General features: G+C 42.9%; 1 protein-coding gene and 2 non-coding genes across 4 annotated transcripts in view; all 3 read right to left on the reverse strand.

The window, feature by feature from the left end:
- Positions 1 to 12,870, reverse strand: part of bbs9 (Bardet-Biedl syndrome 9) — a 164,277-nt gene extending 151,407 nt beyond the window's left edge. The window contains exons 1-7 of one of the 2 annotated variants that reach the window (XM_069174987.1): positions 12,719 to 12,870; positions 11,663 to 11,763; positions 10,682 to 10,800; positions 10,010 to 10,160; positions 7,045 to 7,109; positions 6,830 to 6,943; positions 360 to 534 (exon numbers count right to left, since the gene is read on the reverse strand). In XM_069174987.1, coding sequence (XP_069031088.1) covers positions 360 to 534; positions 6,830 to 6,943; positions 7,045 to 7,109; positions 10,010 to 10,160; positions 10,682 to 10,800; positions 11,663 to 11,721 — 683 coding nt within the window. In that variant the 5' untranslated portion in view covers positions 11,722 to 11,763; positions 12,719 to 12,870. The remainder of the gene's footprint in view (positions 1 to 359; positions 535 to 6,829; positions 6,944 to 7,044; positions 7,110 to 10,009; positions 10,161 to 10,681; positions 10,801 to 11,662; positions 11,764 to 12,718) is intronic. The other variant, XM_069174989.1, reaches the window with a different exon arrangement.
- A 1,196-nt stretch (positions 12,871 to 14,066) lies between these two features.
- On the reverse strand, positions 14,067 to 14,138 carry trnap-agg (transfer RNA proline (anticodon AGG)). The gene has a single exon. It is a non-coding gene; the product is annotated as a tRNA-Pro (tRNA).
- Positions 14,139 to 14,817: 679 nt separating this feature from the next.
- On the reverse strand, positions 14,818 to 14,889 carry trnap-agg (transfer RNA proline (anticodon AGG)). The gene has a single exon. It is a non-coding gene; the product is annotated as a tRNA-Pro (tRNA).
- Positions 14,890 to 15,433: the final 544 nt, after the last annotated feature.

The following is a 15,433-nucleotide window of genomic DNA, read 5'->3' on the forward strand; positions in this document are numbered from 1 at the left end:
TGCTCATGATATATGTCCTAATAAAGTGGTTATTCTAAGAAATGATTCATTTCTGTTCAAGCGGTTCCGGGGCATTTTGAAACGTCTCCAAAATATTAGTCGTACGCAACATGCGAAAGTCTGTCAGTATTAGAGGGCCATCAAAGTAAGACGTCTGACCTACATGAGATCGTCATAAACGTTAAAGACAACATTAAGACAAACATACGCTGCAGTTCTTTAGAAACATCATTTACTCTTTAAGCTTGCATCCCCCGTCTATGCCAGGGGCTTTCCGTCTGTTTCACCTGTGACATCCAGTTGCCAATCACAAATAGAAATTAAATTTTTTTTTTTTTAAAATGACAAATAAAACGTACTTGTAGCTCTCCAGCTGGCGTGCGGAGGACACGGTGAGGAAGCTGTCGGTTCTGGGGTTGTAGGCCAGCGTGCCGGGCAGCAGAAAACCGGGGAGGAACCTGCCGAAGGAGTAGCTGTCCTGCTCAAAGAACATCAGCATCCCGTCCATAGACTGGATGCACAGGGAATGGTGACCTGATGGGGAGGGGGGAAGGGGGGAGAGGGAGAGGGAGGAGGGAGGGATTAACAGCGTTAACATACCGTTACCATTTATATGATCAAAAGTGGAAACATTGAATTTCCTGTGTTACAGTACCACATGTACAATCCCCGGCCCCTTATTGGTTGTTGAAACTGTCAGCTGATTAATTGATCAGGTAAACAACAAAAAGTTTGATCCACAACAATGTCGACGGTGGGTTGTTTAAACGTTTTATCGAGTAAACACGTTAAATATTTATGGGATTCCCACATCTCCAAAATCAGGACCGCTTTCTAGACTCCTCTAGAACGGAAAAAGTGACTATCGCTGAAGCGGTGTTAAGATGTTACCTTGAAATCTGGGACGTTTTAATGGATATTTTTCACTTCGTTTTCTGACGTTTTACCGACTTGAGTAACAATCAATGAATCGTCAAGATTGACAGATTTATCCACAATAAATAATCGTCTTTAACTGTACCGGAAAAAAAAAAAAAGTACGAGTTTGATATGAATCCGGGTTAAGTTCCAACGCAGACGATCACATTAACTGTAAATGTCGTCCGTGAAAGTAGGCGGGGTTTAAACATTTCTCCAAAGCTGTCCGTCATCTTTCTCCGTCATTTTACACACAACTTGTACATCGATTATGATTATTATGTGACCGCAGGCTTTTGGATCCACCATTTGAAACGGGTAAATACACACTTACAGCCTTTAGAGAAGGTCAGACAAAGCAACAAAAAAAAAAACAAAAAAAACAGAGTCATTTGAAACGTGCTTTAAACTGTTCATTTTTTTCCTCGAGGTTTGGTGTACGCAAGAGAAACAGAATCGTTGCTCGAAAATTGAAACTTTCAGTTACATATTTTACTTTACGAGGACTTTCACTCTGCCGTTTAATATATTTTATACTCAAACGCGAGCGCCAACAATCCCGAACGACTTTCATGGCTTCTGTTTCATTTCAGCCACGATGTCGTGTTGTGCCGCGAGGTGCGTTTTTTCCCCTCTGGCAGAATTTGATATCTCCATTAACACCACTGCAAATACACACACACACACACACACACACACACACACACACACCTGGCTCTGTGTATGAATGCGTACAGGAGTGTGTGTGTGTTTATGAGGGAAAAGCCTGATGTTGGACATATTAAGCCGCGACACACAAAACACACAGCAACACACATGGCCATAAAGCAGTGGGGCTGTGTGACCGGAGAACTATAATTAGGCCTCAATGCGCTATTAAAACTCACACTCCCATCAACTAGAGGTCAAGGAGACAGCCACCTACAGCGCAACACACACACACACACACACACACACACACACACACACACACACACACACACACACACACACACACACACACGCACACACACTTAACATCTATCACCAAGGATTTAGAAAGAAAAGCCGCACACTCCTGCACACCTATTCTGTGTAAACATGTGACAGTGTGTGTGCGTGTGTGTGTGCGTGCGTGTATGTGTGTGTGTGTGTGGTGTGGTGTGTGTGACTGTCTGAGCGATGAGCGGCCGTTCAGGGTGGCCATTAACACACTGAAGGACAAGGTCTCTCATACCACGAACATACCCCGTGAAAACATGTGTCTAACACCGTGTTTGATAATGAGCCAACAGCAAATGTTGAGGTAGAGTGTGAGTGTGTGTGTGTGTGTGTGTGTGAGTGCGAGTGAGTATGAGTGTGCGTGTGCGTGCGCGTGTCTTTGGAAAAATAAATAAATAAGTAAAACCTATTTGAAATGCGTAATATCTTCTGAAGACTGAATTCATTGTGTTCTCTTCAAATGTTGCGTGTCTGTGTCCACAACTGTCCTTTAATGTGGGACGTTTGTGGAAATACACAAGCTGCAGCCAGTTGGAGTGTTGACAGCGTCACCTCAACACTAGGGTTGTGTACTTTTTTTTTTCTTTTTTTTTTTTTTTTTTAAATCATACTCAGATTGTGATTGGTCTCATTTTTATTTAAAAAAAAAAAAAAAAAAAAAAAAAAAAAAATGAATGCAATGAAATGAAAACTGAAGCCAACTTCCTCTTCAGGCTGAGCCGACACGGCGATTTATACTTAATGAAACCCTACTTTTCTTGTATTTGCTTATTGTTTGGGTATTATGACAATCAGAATCAGCTTTATCGGCCGGGTATGTTTACACGTACAAGGAATTTCACTCAGGTCGCTCTGTCAAATGTACAAACACAGAAACACACGTAAATGGGCATGGGAAACATAAATAGACGTACATACAGCTACAAAAAATGATATATCATGATGTAATTGCACCAAGTGCAAAATGTTGACGGTGCAATTCAGCATTGTGCAAATGGTAGAGTGTTATTGCACAAGCTGTCTCGTGTGAATTGTTTAACAGAGGGTGAAAACTGTTCTTGTTTCTGGTTGTCCGACCACATCGCCGGGGTTTGTTGTCTAACTACCTTTTTGTAACCATTCCGCTTCAACACGACTGAAGTCGCTCCCTCTTTGTAGAAGTAACTCCACCGTGGAGCACTTTCAGCGACGCTTTGCTCGAAGGGTACGCAGGTAAAACGTACAACATACCGCCGGGTGAGCACCTGACGAGCAGCGCGAGGGGGGTCAAAATACAGACGCGCTCGGACGGCCTGACGCAGCTCTGTGTCATCAGTTAAAGACAAGTGCTACGTACAAAAAGAAAAAGAAAAAAAACAAGAGCCAGACTGTGCCATAATAGCAACTGTGCACATGTAATTTCACACGCCCCACGTAAAACGTGTCAAAGAGCCCAGTATGAGAGCACCGCTGCTCAGACACAGTGGAGGAAACAGGCCTGTATTAGTGTCATTAATAAGACACGGCGAACAAGCCAACAAAGCACAGAGGCTGGCCACACACTCCAGTGGGCAGCGCCTCACCCGTGTGTGTGTGCGTGTGTGAAAATGTGAGAGTGTGTCGGTACATGTGAACGTGTGTATCCACGCAGGCCTGTGGACCAGGGAGTGTGTGCGTGTGTGAGAGTGTGTGTGAGTGTGTGTGAGTGTGTGTGAGTGGTAATTCGCTTTGTGCACGAGTGTCTGCGTGTGACTACGTGTTCATGTACTGTGTGCAGTGTGTGTCTATGTGGCTGACCAAAGCCAGAAAAGACCGTTCCAGACACCACCGCGCGTGTGTGTGCGTGTGTGTGTGTGTGTGTGTGTGTGTGTGTGCGTGTGTGTGTGTGTGTGCGCGTGTGTGTGTGGCCTAAATGTGACCCAAACTCAAAGGCAGCCCAGCTATTAGAGCTGTATTAGTACAGAGCTGCTATTACAGTGCCTACAGCACTGCTAAATGGCTGCTATTATAGACCAACACACACACACACACACACACACACACGGAGTCCAGGCTTTCCATATCCAAACACACGCTTGTTGAACGCGTGAGAATAGCGTGGCCTTAAAGCTGTGACCATCACACTCTATTCATTAAGCCGACGCAGAAAACACCCTCCAGTGTGCGTGTGTGTGTGCGTGCGTTAATCATTACGAGCGTGTGTGCGCGTGTTTGTGTTCTTGCAAATCAACCGTGAGATCGGCTAATTTTCTTGTAAACTATGTGAAACAGTGAGGAAAGCTCAAATCAAACACTCCCACATCAACAAGTCATCGGACCGTAACAAGAACAAGACTCTTCTGTACGTCGTCAGGCAGAACACACACGTATCTTATGAACGAAGCAGGGGTTTTTACGACTGTAGTTTAGGTTTTGAAACGTGATCCACTACAGCAGGCCAGATAGAAATAATTATAACAAAGCAGCGCAAAATAATGAGGCACAAGCAGCCTAAAATTTCAATTATTGAATGTTTTTTTTCTCTAATCTGTGTTTATATCTCATGATATCGTCCTTTGTAGCCATATATTCTATAGTTTGGCATCTTGAAGCCAAGAGTTAAGTACCATTTAATAATTTATCAATATAGCCCTTGTAAAGGCTACACGTGGGTAACAATGATCCGGATGAAACTTACTCCTGTAAACAAAGCAAAAGTTATGCTTTTTAAAGTGAAAACGCATAAGCGTGGATGAAGCTTAAGTATCAATGTTTGGTACCAAATGACGAGGCATTTTGTTTTTATCTGATACCATCGAAGCAGTTCAGTCGGTGCCATAAAAATATTAAAAGTTCAGCACTCAGCCCCAATCTGGACTTCAAACAATGATTCGTCTAAAAAGTCTAAAAAGAGAAAATTGCCTTTATTGAAGTCCTCACGATTTAGAAAAATCGGTGTGAGGCGTCATAACTAAAAACTGGTTCGTATTGAATGTCACGAGAAAACAGTTAAAGCCTCGAGAAGATCTGCAAATTAACAACAGCAGCCTTTATCATTTTCACACCATTCAGCTCAAAGTGTTCTTGAACAAAACAGCCTGTCTGTATCGGCTCCAGAGGAACTCCTCTGCAGGTGAACTCTGACCTCCCAGCTGAGAGGTGGGAAGAATTAAAAAGAAAAAAAAAAAAAGGGGGGAATTCCCCTGCAAGAAGCAATACAGGATCCCATTCATTCAACACAGGTGCTATGTACTGTTTAGTGCAATTCCAGAGCCTGCACTGCCATCTAGTGGCGCAAACAGCGAACAACAGGAAAAAGAGAGGATGGCATCAATTAAGGAGGAGAGGACAAAGTGTGTGTGCGTGCGTGCGTGCGTGCGCGCACTTTGAGTGGGTGTCTTTGTGGGGACCAGATAGAGTTTTAAACTTGGGAGTGAGGAGACATTTTCACTCTTTTGGCACACCGTCGTAAGGGCAAGTTTGAGGGTGAAGCGTTGCTTTTAGGGTGAAGGTTAGATTTAGGTCAAGTTTGGTGTCAGATATTTCACCTGCGACGGTGAAGAAAATGTCAATTTGGGTCCGAAGACGCGCAAAAACGTGCGCGTGCCCCCATTTGCGCACGCGTACGTGTCGATATTTGGATGCGCAAACCCGCGCGGACGCACGGGGCGGAGACCGCGCGGGCGTACGCGTTTCGAGGTTGCGCGACGCTCGTGCGAGCGCTCGCTCCGACATCCCCGGGACTCGCGGCACGTGGGTGGTACGGGCAGAAAAACACGTGGAAACGGTCACACGTATTGGTTTCGTGGTAAGCCTCTACGCACGTGCGTTAGGCAAAGGCCAGAGTATTGGTTTTAATGAGCCCACACTGTTCTTTCTATCAATCAAACACACACACACACACACACACACACACACACACACACACACACACACACACCCACAGACAGACAGACAGACTCTCTAAACATAGTGAATGACGGGTTGATCATGCCAGGCCACAGAGTCTGGCAGCCTCTCTCTTCACACACACACCTTGACAATACCGCCTTTATTTGGAAATGCCATTTTCTCTCCTTTAAAAGGGGGTTCCCCCGCATGTCCTCGTGTGTGCCTGCCCGTGTGTGTTTTTCTTGGACGGCGACGACTCCAGGGCTTTCCCCTACTTGGTTTTTCCAAAAGCCCAATTGACTGACGAGAGAGCAGCAACATGACCTCTCCCTCTCTTTCCCTCTATTTCCCTTCCGTCGCTCTTCTTTACAGACGTTTTTAGTTTTTATGTATTTGTCCGCTGCTGCCAATCACCGCTGTTTGCCAAGACACTTACACAGATGTTCACTCACGCACACGCACAAACTCTTCTACTTGTATATATTTGTAAAGACCCTAATGGATTCCTTCGCCCCTAACGCCCCTCTCCAGCTTTTTTTTTTTTTCCCCTCTGAGAGCTACTTTGACAAAATAAAGGGTCGTCGGGCAGCTGCTCATGTTTCGTAACATTTATTCACATAGCTGAGCTCCGCCCCAGCCAGCATGTGCACGGGCGCTGGGTCAAATTAAACAGTCTAATATAAGATTTAACTTAACCCTTCAATTGGGACGCTACTCGATCGCATTATTCTCTCGGGCACGTTAGAAAATAAAAAATACATAAAAAAAAAAAAATACATTGAAATGGATCGCCGGAGGCAATCAATGTATCTGGCAGCCCGCCCGAGTACGTCCATGTGTTGTGAAGCGCCCGCATATTGTCCGAACTTTTTTCTGTACATAAAGGCCAAAACTAATTTAATCTAGGAGAGGCTGCGTATTTGACCGGTGCACGGATGAGGCTACTTCTTGTAAAATGTAGTAGTACAATAAGTAACACTGTGATCTCGCTGCCTGGTGGCCTGTTGCAAAGGAGTCTCATGGCACTTGTGTCTCATGTCAGCTGAAGAACACGCATAACGCAAGAAAGTGACGCGACTACCTGTGACCCCTCCGAAGGTGCCGTACGTCATGTTGCAGGCCGTCCTCTGCAGGTTGTGCTCGTATATCAACTTGAGCTGGTACTGGTCGCCGTGCTCCACGTTGCCTGCGGTGCCTGCATGAACACGGGTCGTGAGAGAGGGGGCGTGGGTCATGTGACGGTTTCGATGAAAGCAATGCTCGTTGACGTGTCGATGTGCGCACTTGTCCGTTTACCTGAAACGGAGTAGACCGACAGCTTCCTGGGGTGAAGGACAGCCAGGTGAAGAAGCTCCGAACACCTGGAAGGACGGCGAAAGAATCGGCAATCAGAAATCGACAGCACTTCACAAAGTGTCAGTCAGAAGACTGGGGGGGGGGGGGGAATACTCATTTGTATGTCGGCCAGAGCCAGAGTTTCCCGAATAAATTTCATGTTCATTATGTGTGACGGATACACCGCAAATACACGCGGACATTTTAAGCGGCGCCAACTCGTCAAGCTGAAAAACTGGCTCTCAACAAAGCCTCCCGAGCTGCAGCCCCGCAGCTGGTGAAGATACAGTTTCTTCTTCGTATGTTTCGGCGGGCCAGATGCTTCCTGCCGCTGTGGTTGAATCCATGTTCTCAGCTCAAAGGGGTGGTATCCACTCTTATTTACACTCATATTTCTAAAATAATTACTGGAACAGCTGCTGCGATCCCCCCCCCCCCCCTCCCTAAAAAAAAAAAAAAAAATCCCCTTCTGGTTAGGGTTGAGCTGCAGGTGATGTTCCAGTGATGCTGATCCTTGATTTTTCACGTATTTACTTTGCCACAGAAACCGCCGAGAAGGAATGTGCGCACGTCTCGGACGCGGAACAAATGCCGCCTTTACTCACTTTCAACCGCTGTTGTTATGTTTGTTGAAAGAACAACAACAAGGGAGTAGAAAAAAATATAGAAAGAAAGAAAGAAAGAAAAAAAAAAGCGGTTCCCACAAGGTTTCTTTCTTTCTCGTGGAAAACCGCGGCAGTCAAGTGCTGAAACAAAACCTTTCACCATCTGTCCACCTCGGTCTGCCCTGACAATATTTACAACGTGCTTCTCTGTCGAGGGCCGCCGTCCAAAATGCCCCAAAACCAGCCTCTGAAGAATGTTGTGCCGAAAAAAAATAAATAAACCGCAGGTAACCAAACATGATGTCTTCCAAACAGGCTGATTTAGTTGGATTCTGCTCCCAGTGCGATGGTGTGGGAAGCCTTCGGGACAAGCCGCATCTTTTCCCAGAAACCGAGCCCTCGAGGAGATTCCTGTGCGGCCGCGGCGAGGCGGTGGGAGAGCTGTTAAGATTCGAGGATCGTCGGTGCAGCGAGGCGGCACCAATAAATGGACGATGTTTACGTCTAATTCACTGTATATTTAATACATGTTTACTACTGCGGACAATAACTCTAAAAGGTGGCATCGCTTTTTACTTTTCTACCGTATTAGAAGGTTTAAAACTGCACACACACACACACACACAAAAGTGTGTGTTTTAATCACGTTTTACACTTATTATGAAAGGAACGTTGTACTTGTTCTTTTACAAGCTGCAGACTCTTGCTTTAACTCTCTTTTTTTTTTTTGTCTTGCTGCTCCACTTCCGAATGACCACTTGATCAGGGCACACGTTTGGTTCGGTGTGGTCCCTCTCCTGCGCAATTTAAAGTATAACTTCAACTGGATATAATTCTCCCATTAATCTGTAGCACACGTGTCGCCGCTATCCTATCCAATATTATTCCTCCTCGCCTGACTTCTTCCCCACATTCGCACAGTTTGGGCTGTGACGGGTCCCCTAATCTTCTTTGCTCGGAACCAAATCTTTTTTTTTAATTTTTTTTTTTAAATGGACGCATTTGTACATTTCATTTGACCCTGACTAAGAGGTTGTCAGCTCTTAACATTCAATCATATGACAACAAAGCAGGATGGGGCCCTTGGGTTCCAACAGTTATGCTAGTAACGCAGTGGTTACCGTAGTCTGACCATTATTTTAAAAAAAAAAATGTTTGGGCTGATAGATCGCAGTAAATCATGCGTAGTGACGGAAACTCCTGACAATTTGGGTTTGGGTTTAGCATGCGTTGCAGAGTGAAAATAACAACAACAAAAAAGATATGATAATGTGGTGGTAAGTAACAGCAGGGCTGGTTTTTCAATGAATGAAAAAGCAGTGCAACAAGTTCTGAATGGGTGTTCCTGGCAGTCTAAAGCAAGTCTTTATTATAGGCTATACTATGAATGCTTATAATTCCCAGACCCTGTGATTTGTGACTGCACAGAGCAGACTGAGCTTTCGATTAAAAGCACTGTCCTGTGCACTGTGGCCACCCTGACAGCTCTAACGTTCAGTTCCTGGAGCGGACCGGTGTCTCTCCCGACGGCACAGTGTCCTCTCCAACAGTGACCTCTGACCTGCTCGCCAACTAAAAGACACCTCCAAATAAAAAGCATCAGTTAAATGGATACAATCTCACCAAAAAGCTTCACACTGCGCCTTGAAGCAGCACTAATGTTTATGCCAAGCTGCAACCAAAAGTGACGTCAACCGAGCGGCCGTAATGAAGCCTCGAGCTCTGGCTCCACGTCCGGTTATTGATGGGATTATTTTCAGATGGACCGCAAGAAGACGGAGGGGCTTCAGCTAGCAACACCGAAAATGCTCATTGACTTCAAATTTACGAGAGCGGTCGAAAGACGAAAGCTTTTCTTTTGCGTCCCGGCAGTGGACATCAGGCCAATATGCCAATCTGAAGACGGGCAAAAGGCACTGACGTACTGGAAAGCAGCCAAGAGGACTTGAGGGAAGGTAGGGGAATGAGAGATTAGTAACACCAGCAATGGTAGCGGTGTCAGAGCAGATCTGTGCTGATCTTGATTTATATCAGGAGTGTCACTGTGATGTCACCGAAACCAACAGCAGAATAAATGAGAACAAGAACGTATTATTGTCTGAAAACTAAAATAGCCAGTGTGATTCAGATAAAAAAAAAATAAAAAAAAAGTCCTGTCAAAGGGAAAAAAGCATTCAAAAAGCATTCCAAAAAAAATACACTGACGAATCCTACGTTACACTCACTATGTCTTATTTTAACCACGCTGTCAAATCAATTATTATCATGTTTTTTTCCTCTTAATTCTACGATTTTTTTTTTTTTTTGCGAGGTAGACTTACGAGACAAACTTGCCCACTTCGACCTGGATGATGGCGTTTTGAAGCTGAACTTCTAGGAGCTGGGCGTCGGCCAGATCTCCGTCGGTGGACTTGTTGGCGTGTGGGGAGAAGATCCGCAGCATCCCCATGTAGCTGCCCACCACAACCTTGTCTGCAACGTGACGATGACACGGGACAAAAAAGTTTATTATATCACCAAGCAACCTCAGATAAGTAACCTAATGAAAGAGGGGGTGGGAAACACATGACATCATCGCGCAGAGAATGGAGTTTTATTTTCTCTGTTCGTGGAAGAAAAATCAAAGGTAGTGTGTTGTTGTGTTTTGGTGTATGAATCAACTTTTTCACTGTTTTTCTTTTTCTTCTTTTTTGTGTAAAGCCATGAAAAAAAACATAATAATTTTGGTACAGGCCAATGATAATCCCAATTCAATTTAAAATGATTACATTTAATATCATGAATGCGTAGATCACCTTCCACTATGTTCAAGCTGTGGCTGGTAAATTTGTGTTCATTTTGTTTCAGCCACACAGTAGGAATAAATTGGAAGCGATATACTAAGGAGGACACGTAACAATGTCTAAATCTCAACGTGGCCATATTTCAGGCATGGAATATTATATTGCAGTTTGTATGCTGTGCGGCGGTTGGTGTATAATTTCCTCACGCACCATGTCCAGTGCCACTGTTGTCCACGTCTGCGACACATAGGCATCCCTGGTCAAACTCCTCCCCCTCGCCAAGTGCGGCTGACCACCAATCACGGGCCTTGAACAGAGACATGCTGCCTCTGATTGGACGAAAGGGGGAAAAACAGAAAAAGGGAAGGGTTAAATACTGTGAATGAAACCTATGCACACACACAAAAAAAAAATCCTGTTAATACATTTTTCTGTACATTGTTGTGCAAAATGTTATTTTTCCATTAAATTGTCTCTATAAGATGTATTTCTGTTCAACTGACAGATGTGCAAAAAGTCAAAGAAAGTTTGCATGCAGCAAAAATGAACAACAGAAACTATATTTTTAGAGCGTTCATTTTTATAAAAGTATTAACTCTCATTCGAGGAGCAGCTCCAGGTAGAGTAGTAGGGAAGGCTAAGCGCCTTGCTCAAGAGCACCACAATCGGTAAGGAAGCCGGGGCACAACTTCTTCTCCTCCTCCTCCTCCTCCTCCTCTTCGTCTATTCCTAGTTGCATCCTGCTGGCACAAAATCAAAGCACACCATCCCTCTCTGGATAATCGCCGAGCCATTTGCCACGGTGAGAGCTCGGACCACTGGAACCGCAACCGTGGCCAATGGCGGAGAAGGCAACCACGTCACATGACCTCAGGATTGCGCGTGTGCGCGACGGGAGGTTGAATGAGGAGGGGTGTGAAGGGAGGGAGGAGGGGGGGGAGCAGCTTTTCTACTCTCTAAATGCTGAGCAGGTGGAACAGGCAGTTAATCCAGACTGAGAGAATCCTTCCTGTCAACGGTGCAGCGCCGCACAGGTTCAAGGAATAAAACACCTGGGAGAATTTTAATTTATTTTTTATTTTTTTTAAAGCAATGTTTGAAAGGCAACGTGGGAGGCAGTGAGGTCAATACGTTAGGGTGCACGTCGGCGCTCGTATTATCAACAGCAACTTTATTTTCTAACAAGCTTACAGAGTCATCCCTCGGCTAATCTGCACAGCTTTGTTCTTCCCCGACTTTCTTTGGCACATGACAATCCATTCTGTTTCAAACTTTTCTATCCAGTTTAACAGCTGTGGGGAAAAAAAAAAAAAAAAAAAAAAAGAAAGTTAAATTTTCCTCAACTGAAGTTTTCAGACAGCAAAGCAATTGAAGACAATGTCCTGTGATTTAAAGCCTCCCTGTGGGTTTGTTGCTGCTATTCAGCATCACATCACATCATCTGTTACTTTGAGTCACAACTTCTGTGTGCACTTTGCACTTAGTTAGTTTAATGTTATTCTATTTTATATTGTATATATTGCGCATCTTCATATTTCATATGTTTGTACTCTTGTTATTTTATTTATTTACCTGCATCTGTAATGCTGCTGCAGCGAGTAACTATTTATTTTTTTTTTTTTACCACGAAAAGAAGAACGAGTCAGATATTCCTTTTAAAAAAATCTGCATCAACACTATCTGGTCATGTTTATTTATTTTTTTCAAATTGATCACATTACATTTCCTGAAGTCATTTTAAAACCCGAGATCTTCAATCCATTTCAGAAATAAACCGCGGTGTAGTCTCAAAATATATGCGCACAACACCACACGATACGGAGATTAAACTAGGGTTTGTACTCCGAGTCGAAGGGCTGCAGAAAGAGACTCGTTTCAATATCACCTGAGGACAAAAAAAATAAATAACCGAGACACCTGTGGGTTCGTTATTTCATTCCCAGGAAGGACTCGTGTGTTTGTGGCAACGACCTCCTCCCCGCGGTGGAATAAAAAATAAAAAAAATGGTAAAAGCAAAATAAAAAAAAATGTGTGACTACCACCGAGAACCTGTTTTAACTCGATAACGACCCGAGTGCACCTCGAACAGGTAAATTAGCTCGCGAGCTAAACGACAAGCCGGCTGAATTAACTTTAGCTTAGCCGGCTAATTAGCTAGCTGTCCCAAGTTTACCTGGGCACGAGCTCGCAGGTCAGGCGACGACAAAAAAAACAACAACAACAACCATTTCCCCAGCGCATCTTACCTTCACGAAAAACGAGCCGGTCCGTAAAAAAAAAAAAAAATAATTTAAAAAAAAAGAGCCGAAAGTTCGCTACTCCTTCGCTCACGCAAACATCACATTTCTTAACCTCTTCGCTTTGGGAGCCATCGTCCTGTTGTCATGGCACTGACGCTCAACGGAGAAAGCCGGGTGCTTGTGCGCAAGACCGGAAATAGATGGGCGGGGCGGGGAAAAAAAAAAAAAGTTTATACGTTTACGTCCGCGTGGGTTACGTCACTTGCTGCCACAGACCGGATGTAGAAGGGCTGCTGCTGATTTGACAAGCCCGTAAGGAACAAAATAACTGATGAGTTTTTGCAGAAGTTGTCATTTATTATGATAATAAAATGCTTTTTGAACCGCATGTTGAATCAGTTCTATTCTATGAAATCAATTAATATTTATTAAAAAAAAAAATACACCTGTATTTTCTTATGTAAATTAGTCATTTTGGAATAGGTACAATTAATGAAAACAAGTAATGCAAAAAAAAAAAAAATAACTTGCCAAATACGGTTAATAAATCCTTGATTATAGACAAAGATGGTGTTAAATACAATATAGCTGAGATTTGAAAACACTAGTGTATCCTATATGCATTGCATGTCCTTAAACTGAATGGCAGAAACATGATTATATGTCCAAATTAATAAAATTTGACATAAATTGATAGTTCTGTTTTGATTTACTTCTGTATTTATTCATTTATGTTTAATTCACCCATTCATTTTTTCCCCCCATATAATTTTACATTTGATTGATTAATTTGTTCATTTTCATACTTAAATATTCTTGTATTAATTTCCATTTGGATTTTCCTCAAACATATTCATCTCTGTAGCCTATTTACTTTACGCATTTCTGCTTCATTATGCAAATTGAGGAGCTGTCATTTAAAGTATTCCATGGGTTTGACTTTTTCAATATAAAATTTTACAATAAATGCAAAAGCAAAAAGAAAAATCAATGTATGTCAAATTGTATCACAATCAATGCCAACAGTTGTGTTAATAGTAATTGTGGTACAATTAAAGGCATGTTTGTTTATTTATTGAGTCACTTATTCATTTGTTTTATTATGACAGATTCAGTCCTACATATGTGCTGAGGTTATAACGTTATCTGCCCTCCCCTCCCCACCGTAGCATGAACAAGAACATGGAATTAGATGAAGCATATGCTGCCGTGCATTTTGCGATTTTTACCATACGGGCAGAAAATCATTCACCTGATTTATTCAAGCTGATCCAAAGCTGTCTGCAGGAGAAAGTATTAAATGAGAATGCAATATCATAATTAAGAGTTGACAGTGACAATCTTGAAAAAGGGTGGGCTCGTCCGGGATTTGAACCCGGGACCTCTCGCACCCTAAGCGAGAATCATACCCCTAGACCAACGAGCCGCATGCATTACAGTCCACATCACAGCTTTCTCATCTAACTCTACATGCCACGTTGCATGGATTTTTCTGCTGTCTGTAAAACTTTCTGAGAAGTGCTGTGGGCTTGTCTTGTAGTTGACTGCCATCTAGAGGCGCTTCATTGTACTGCAACAGGCTCCATTTCTCCAAGGCCACACAGCAGAGCCCTCTTATTATTATTATCACCTTTCGCTCTCAGGCTTCCCTTCTATGAAACTTAATTTCAAGTTTGAGACAGCCTGATTACGATTTTCTTCCTCCACTGACATATATATATCGCAAGATACGTTTGCACAGTTGCAGCCCCATGGTGTAACCATTATTATTTAGGTTACCGTACTGGATTTGAATTATGAGACGTAAATTTGGAGCTGTAGATTATGGTCAGAATAATTATGTCTGATGCCAGGGTGTGCATGTACTTTGTAGTGAAAAATGAGAAAATGAGATTAAAGTTTATTAATTAACACAGGGTTGAGCCATTTTTACTTCTTTCCATATTTTCGTACAGAAGAACCACACGGCCTTTCATCAGCTACACAGTTCACTGTAACCGCAGACAGGTGAAGCATCGGTACATAACAACCTCCTGGAAAACAATTATTTATTTTTTTTTACCAACTATCAATTACATTTTGAGGCGAGTGTGAACATAAAGGAAGGGCTCGTCCGGGATTTGAACCCGGGACCTCTCGCACCCTAAGCGAGAATCATACCCCTAGACCAACGAGCCCTGTGAACAAGCAAAATTTCTGAAATGTTTATGCCACGTAGGTCAGACTGTTCCTGTTTCCTGCCACTGTTTTCCAGATTTCTTCAAACGTTCATTGTCACTGAGTGCCCTCTGGAGGCCGTTTATGGTACTGCAGCCAAATTAAATCAAACCAAGTCTCGTGTATGTAATCAATATGCATATATATATCTATGTAATAGGTAGAATAACCATTTAGAGATTCAGGTTTTCACATTCAAAATATAATAAACCTGGTGTGATATATTTTCTGCTGAATTTACTGAATAAACGTCAGAATTATTAATTAATCAGGTACTCAAAAGTCTTCTGATATAAGTGATATGAATCTTCTATTTCAGTGTAGGCTATTTTATATAAGGAATTGCATATACTATAATAGAATATTTTGTGTATAAACTGGTAAAAAAAAAGAAAAAAGATTTTATTTAATAAGTAAATGGGAAAGCGTCAGTTTCCGAAGACTTCTTCATATCTATGCAAATATCCTTTAAATCCAGTTTTAAAAACAGTCCTGTTCAGTAAT

The sequence above is a fragment of the Embiotoca jacksoni genome, unplaced genomic scaffold (assembly GCF_022577435.1).
Source record: "Embiotoca jacksoni isolate LCO1_2020_lvr unplaced genomic scaffold, fEmbJac1.0.p SCAF_63, whole genome shotgun sequence".
NCBI lineage: Eukaryota > Metazoa > Chordata > Actinopteri > Embiotocidae > Embiotoca > Embiotoca jacksoni.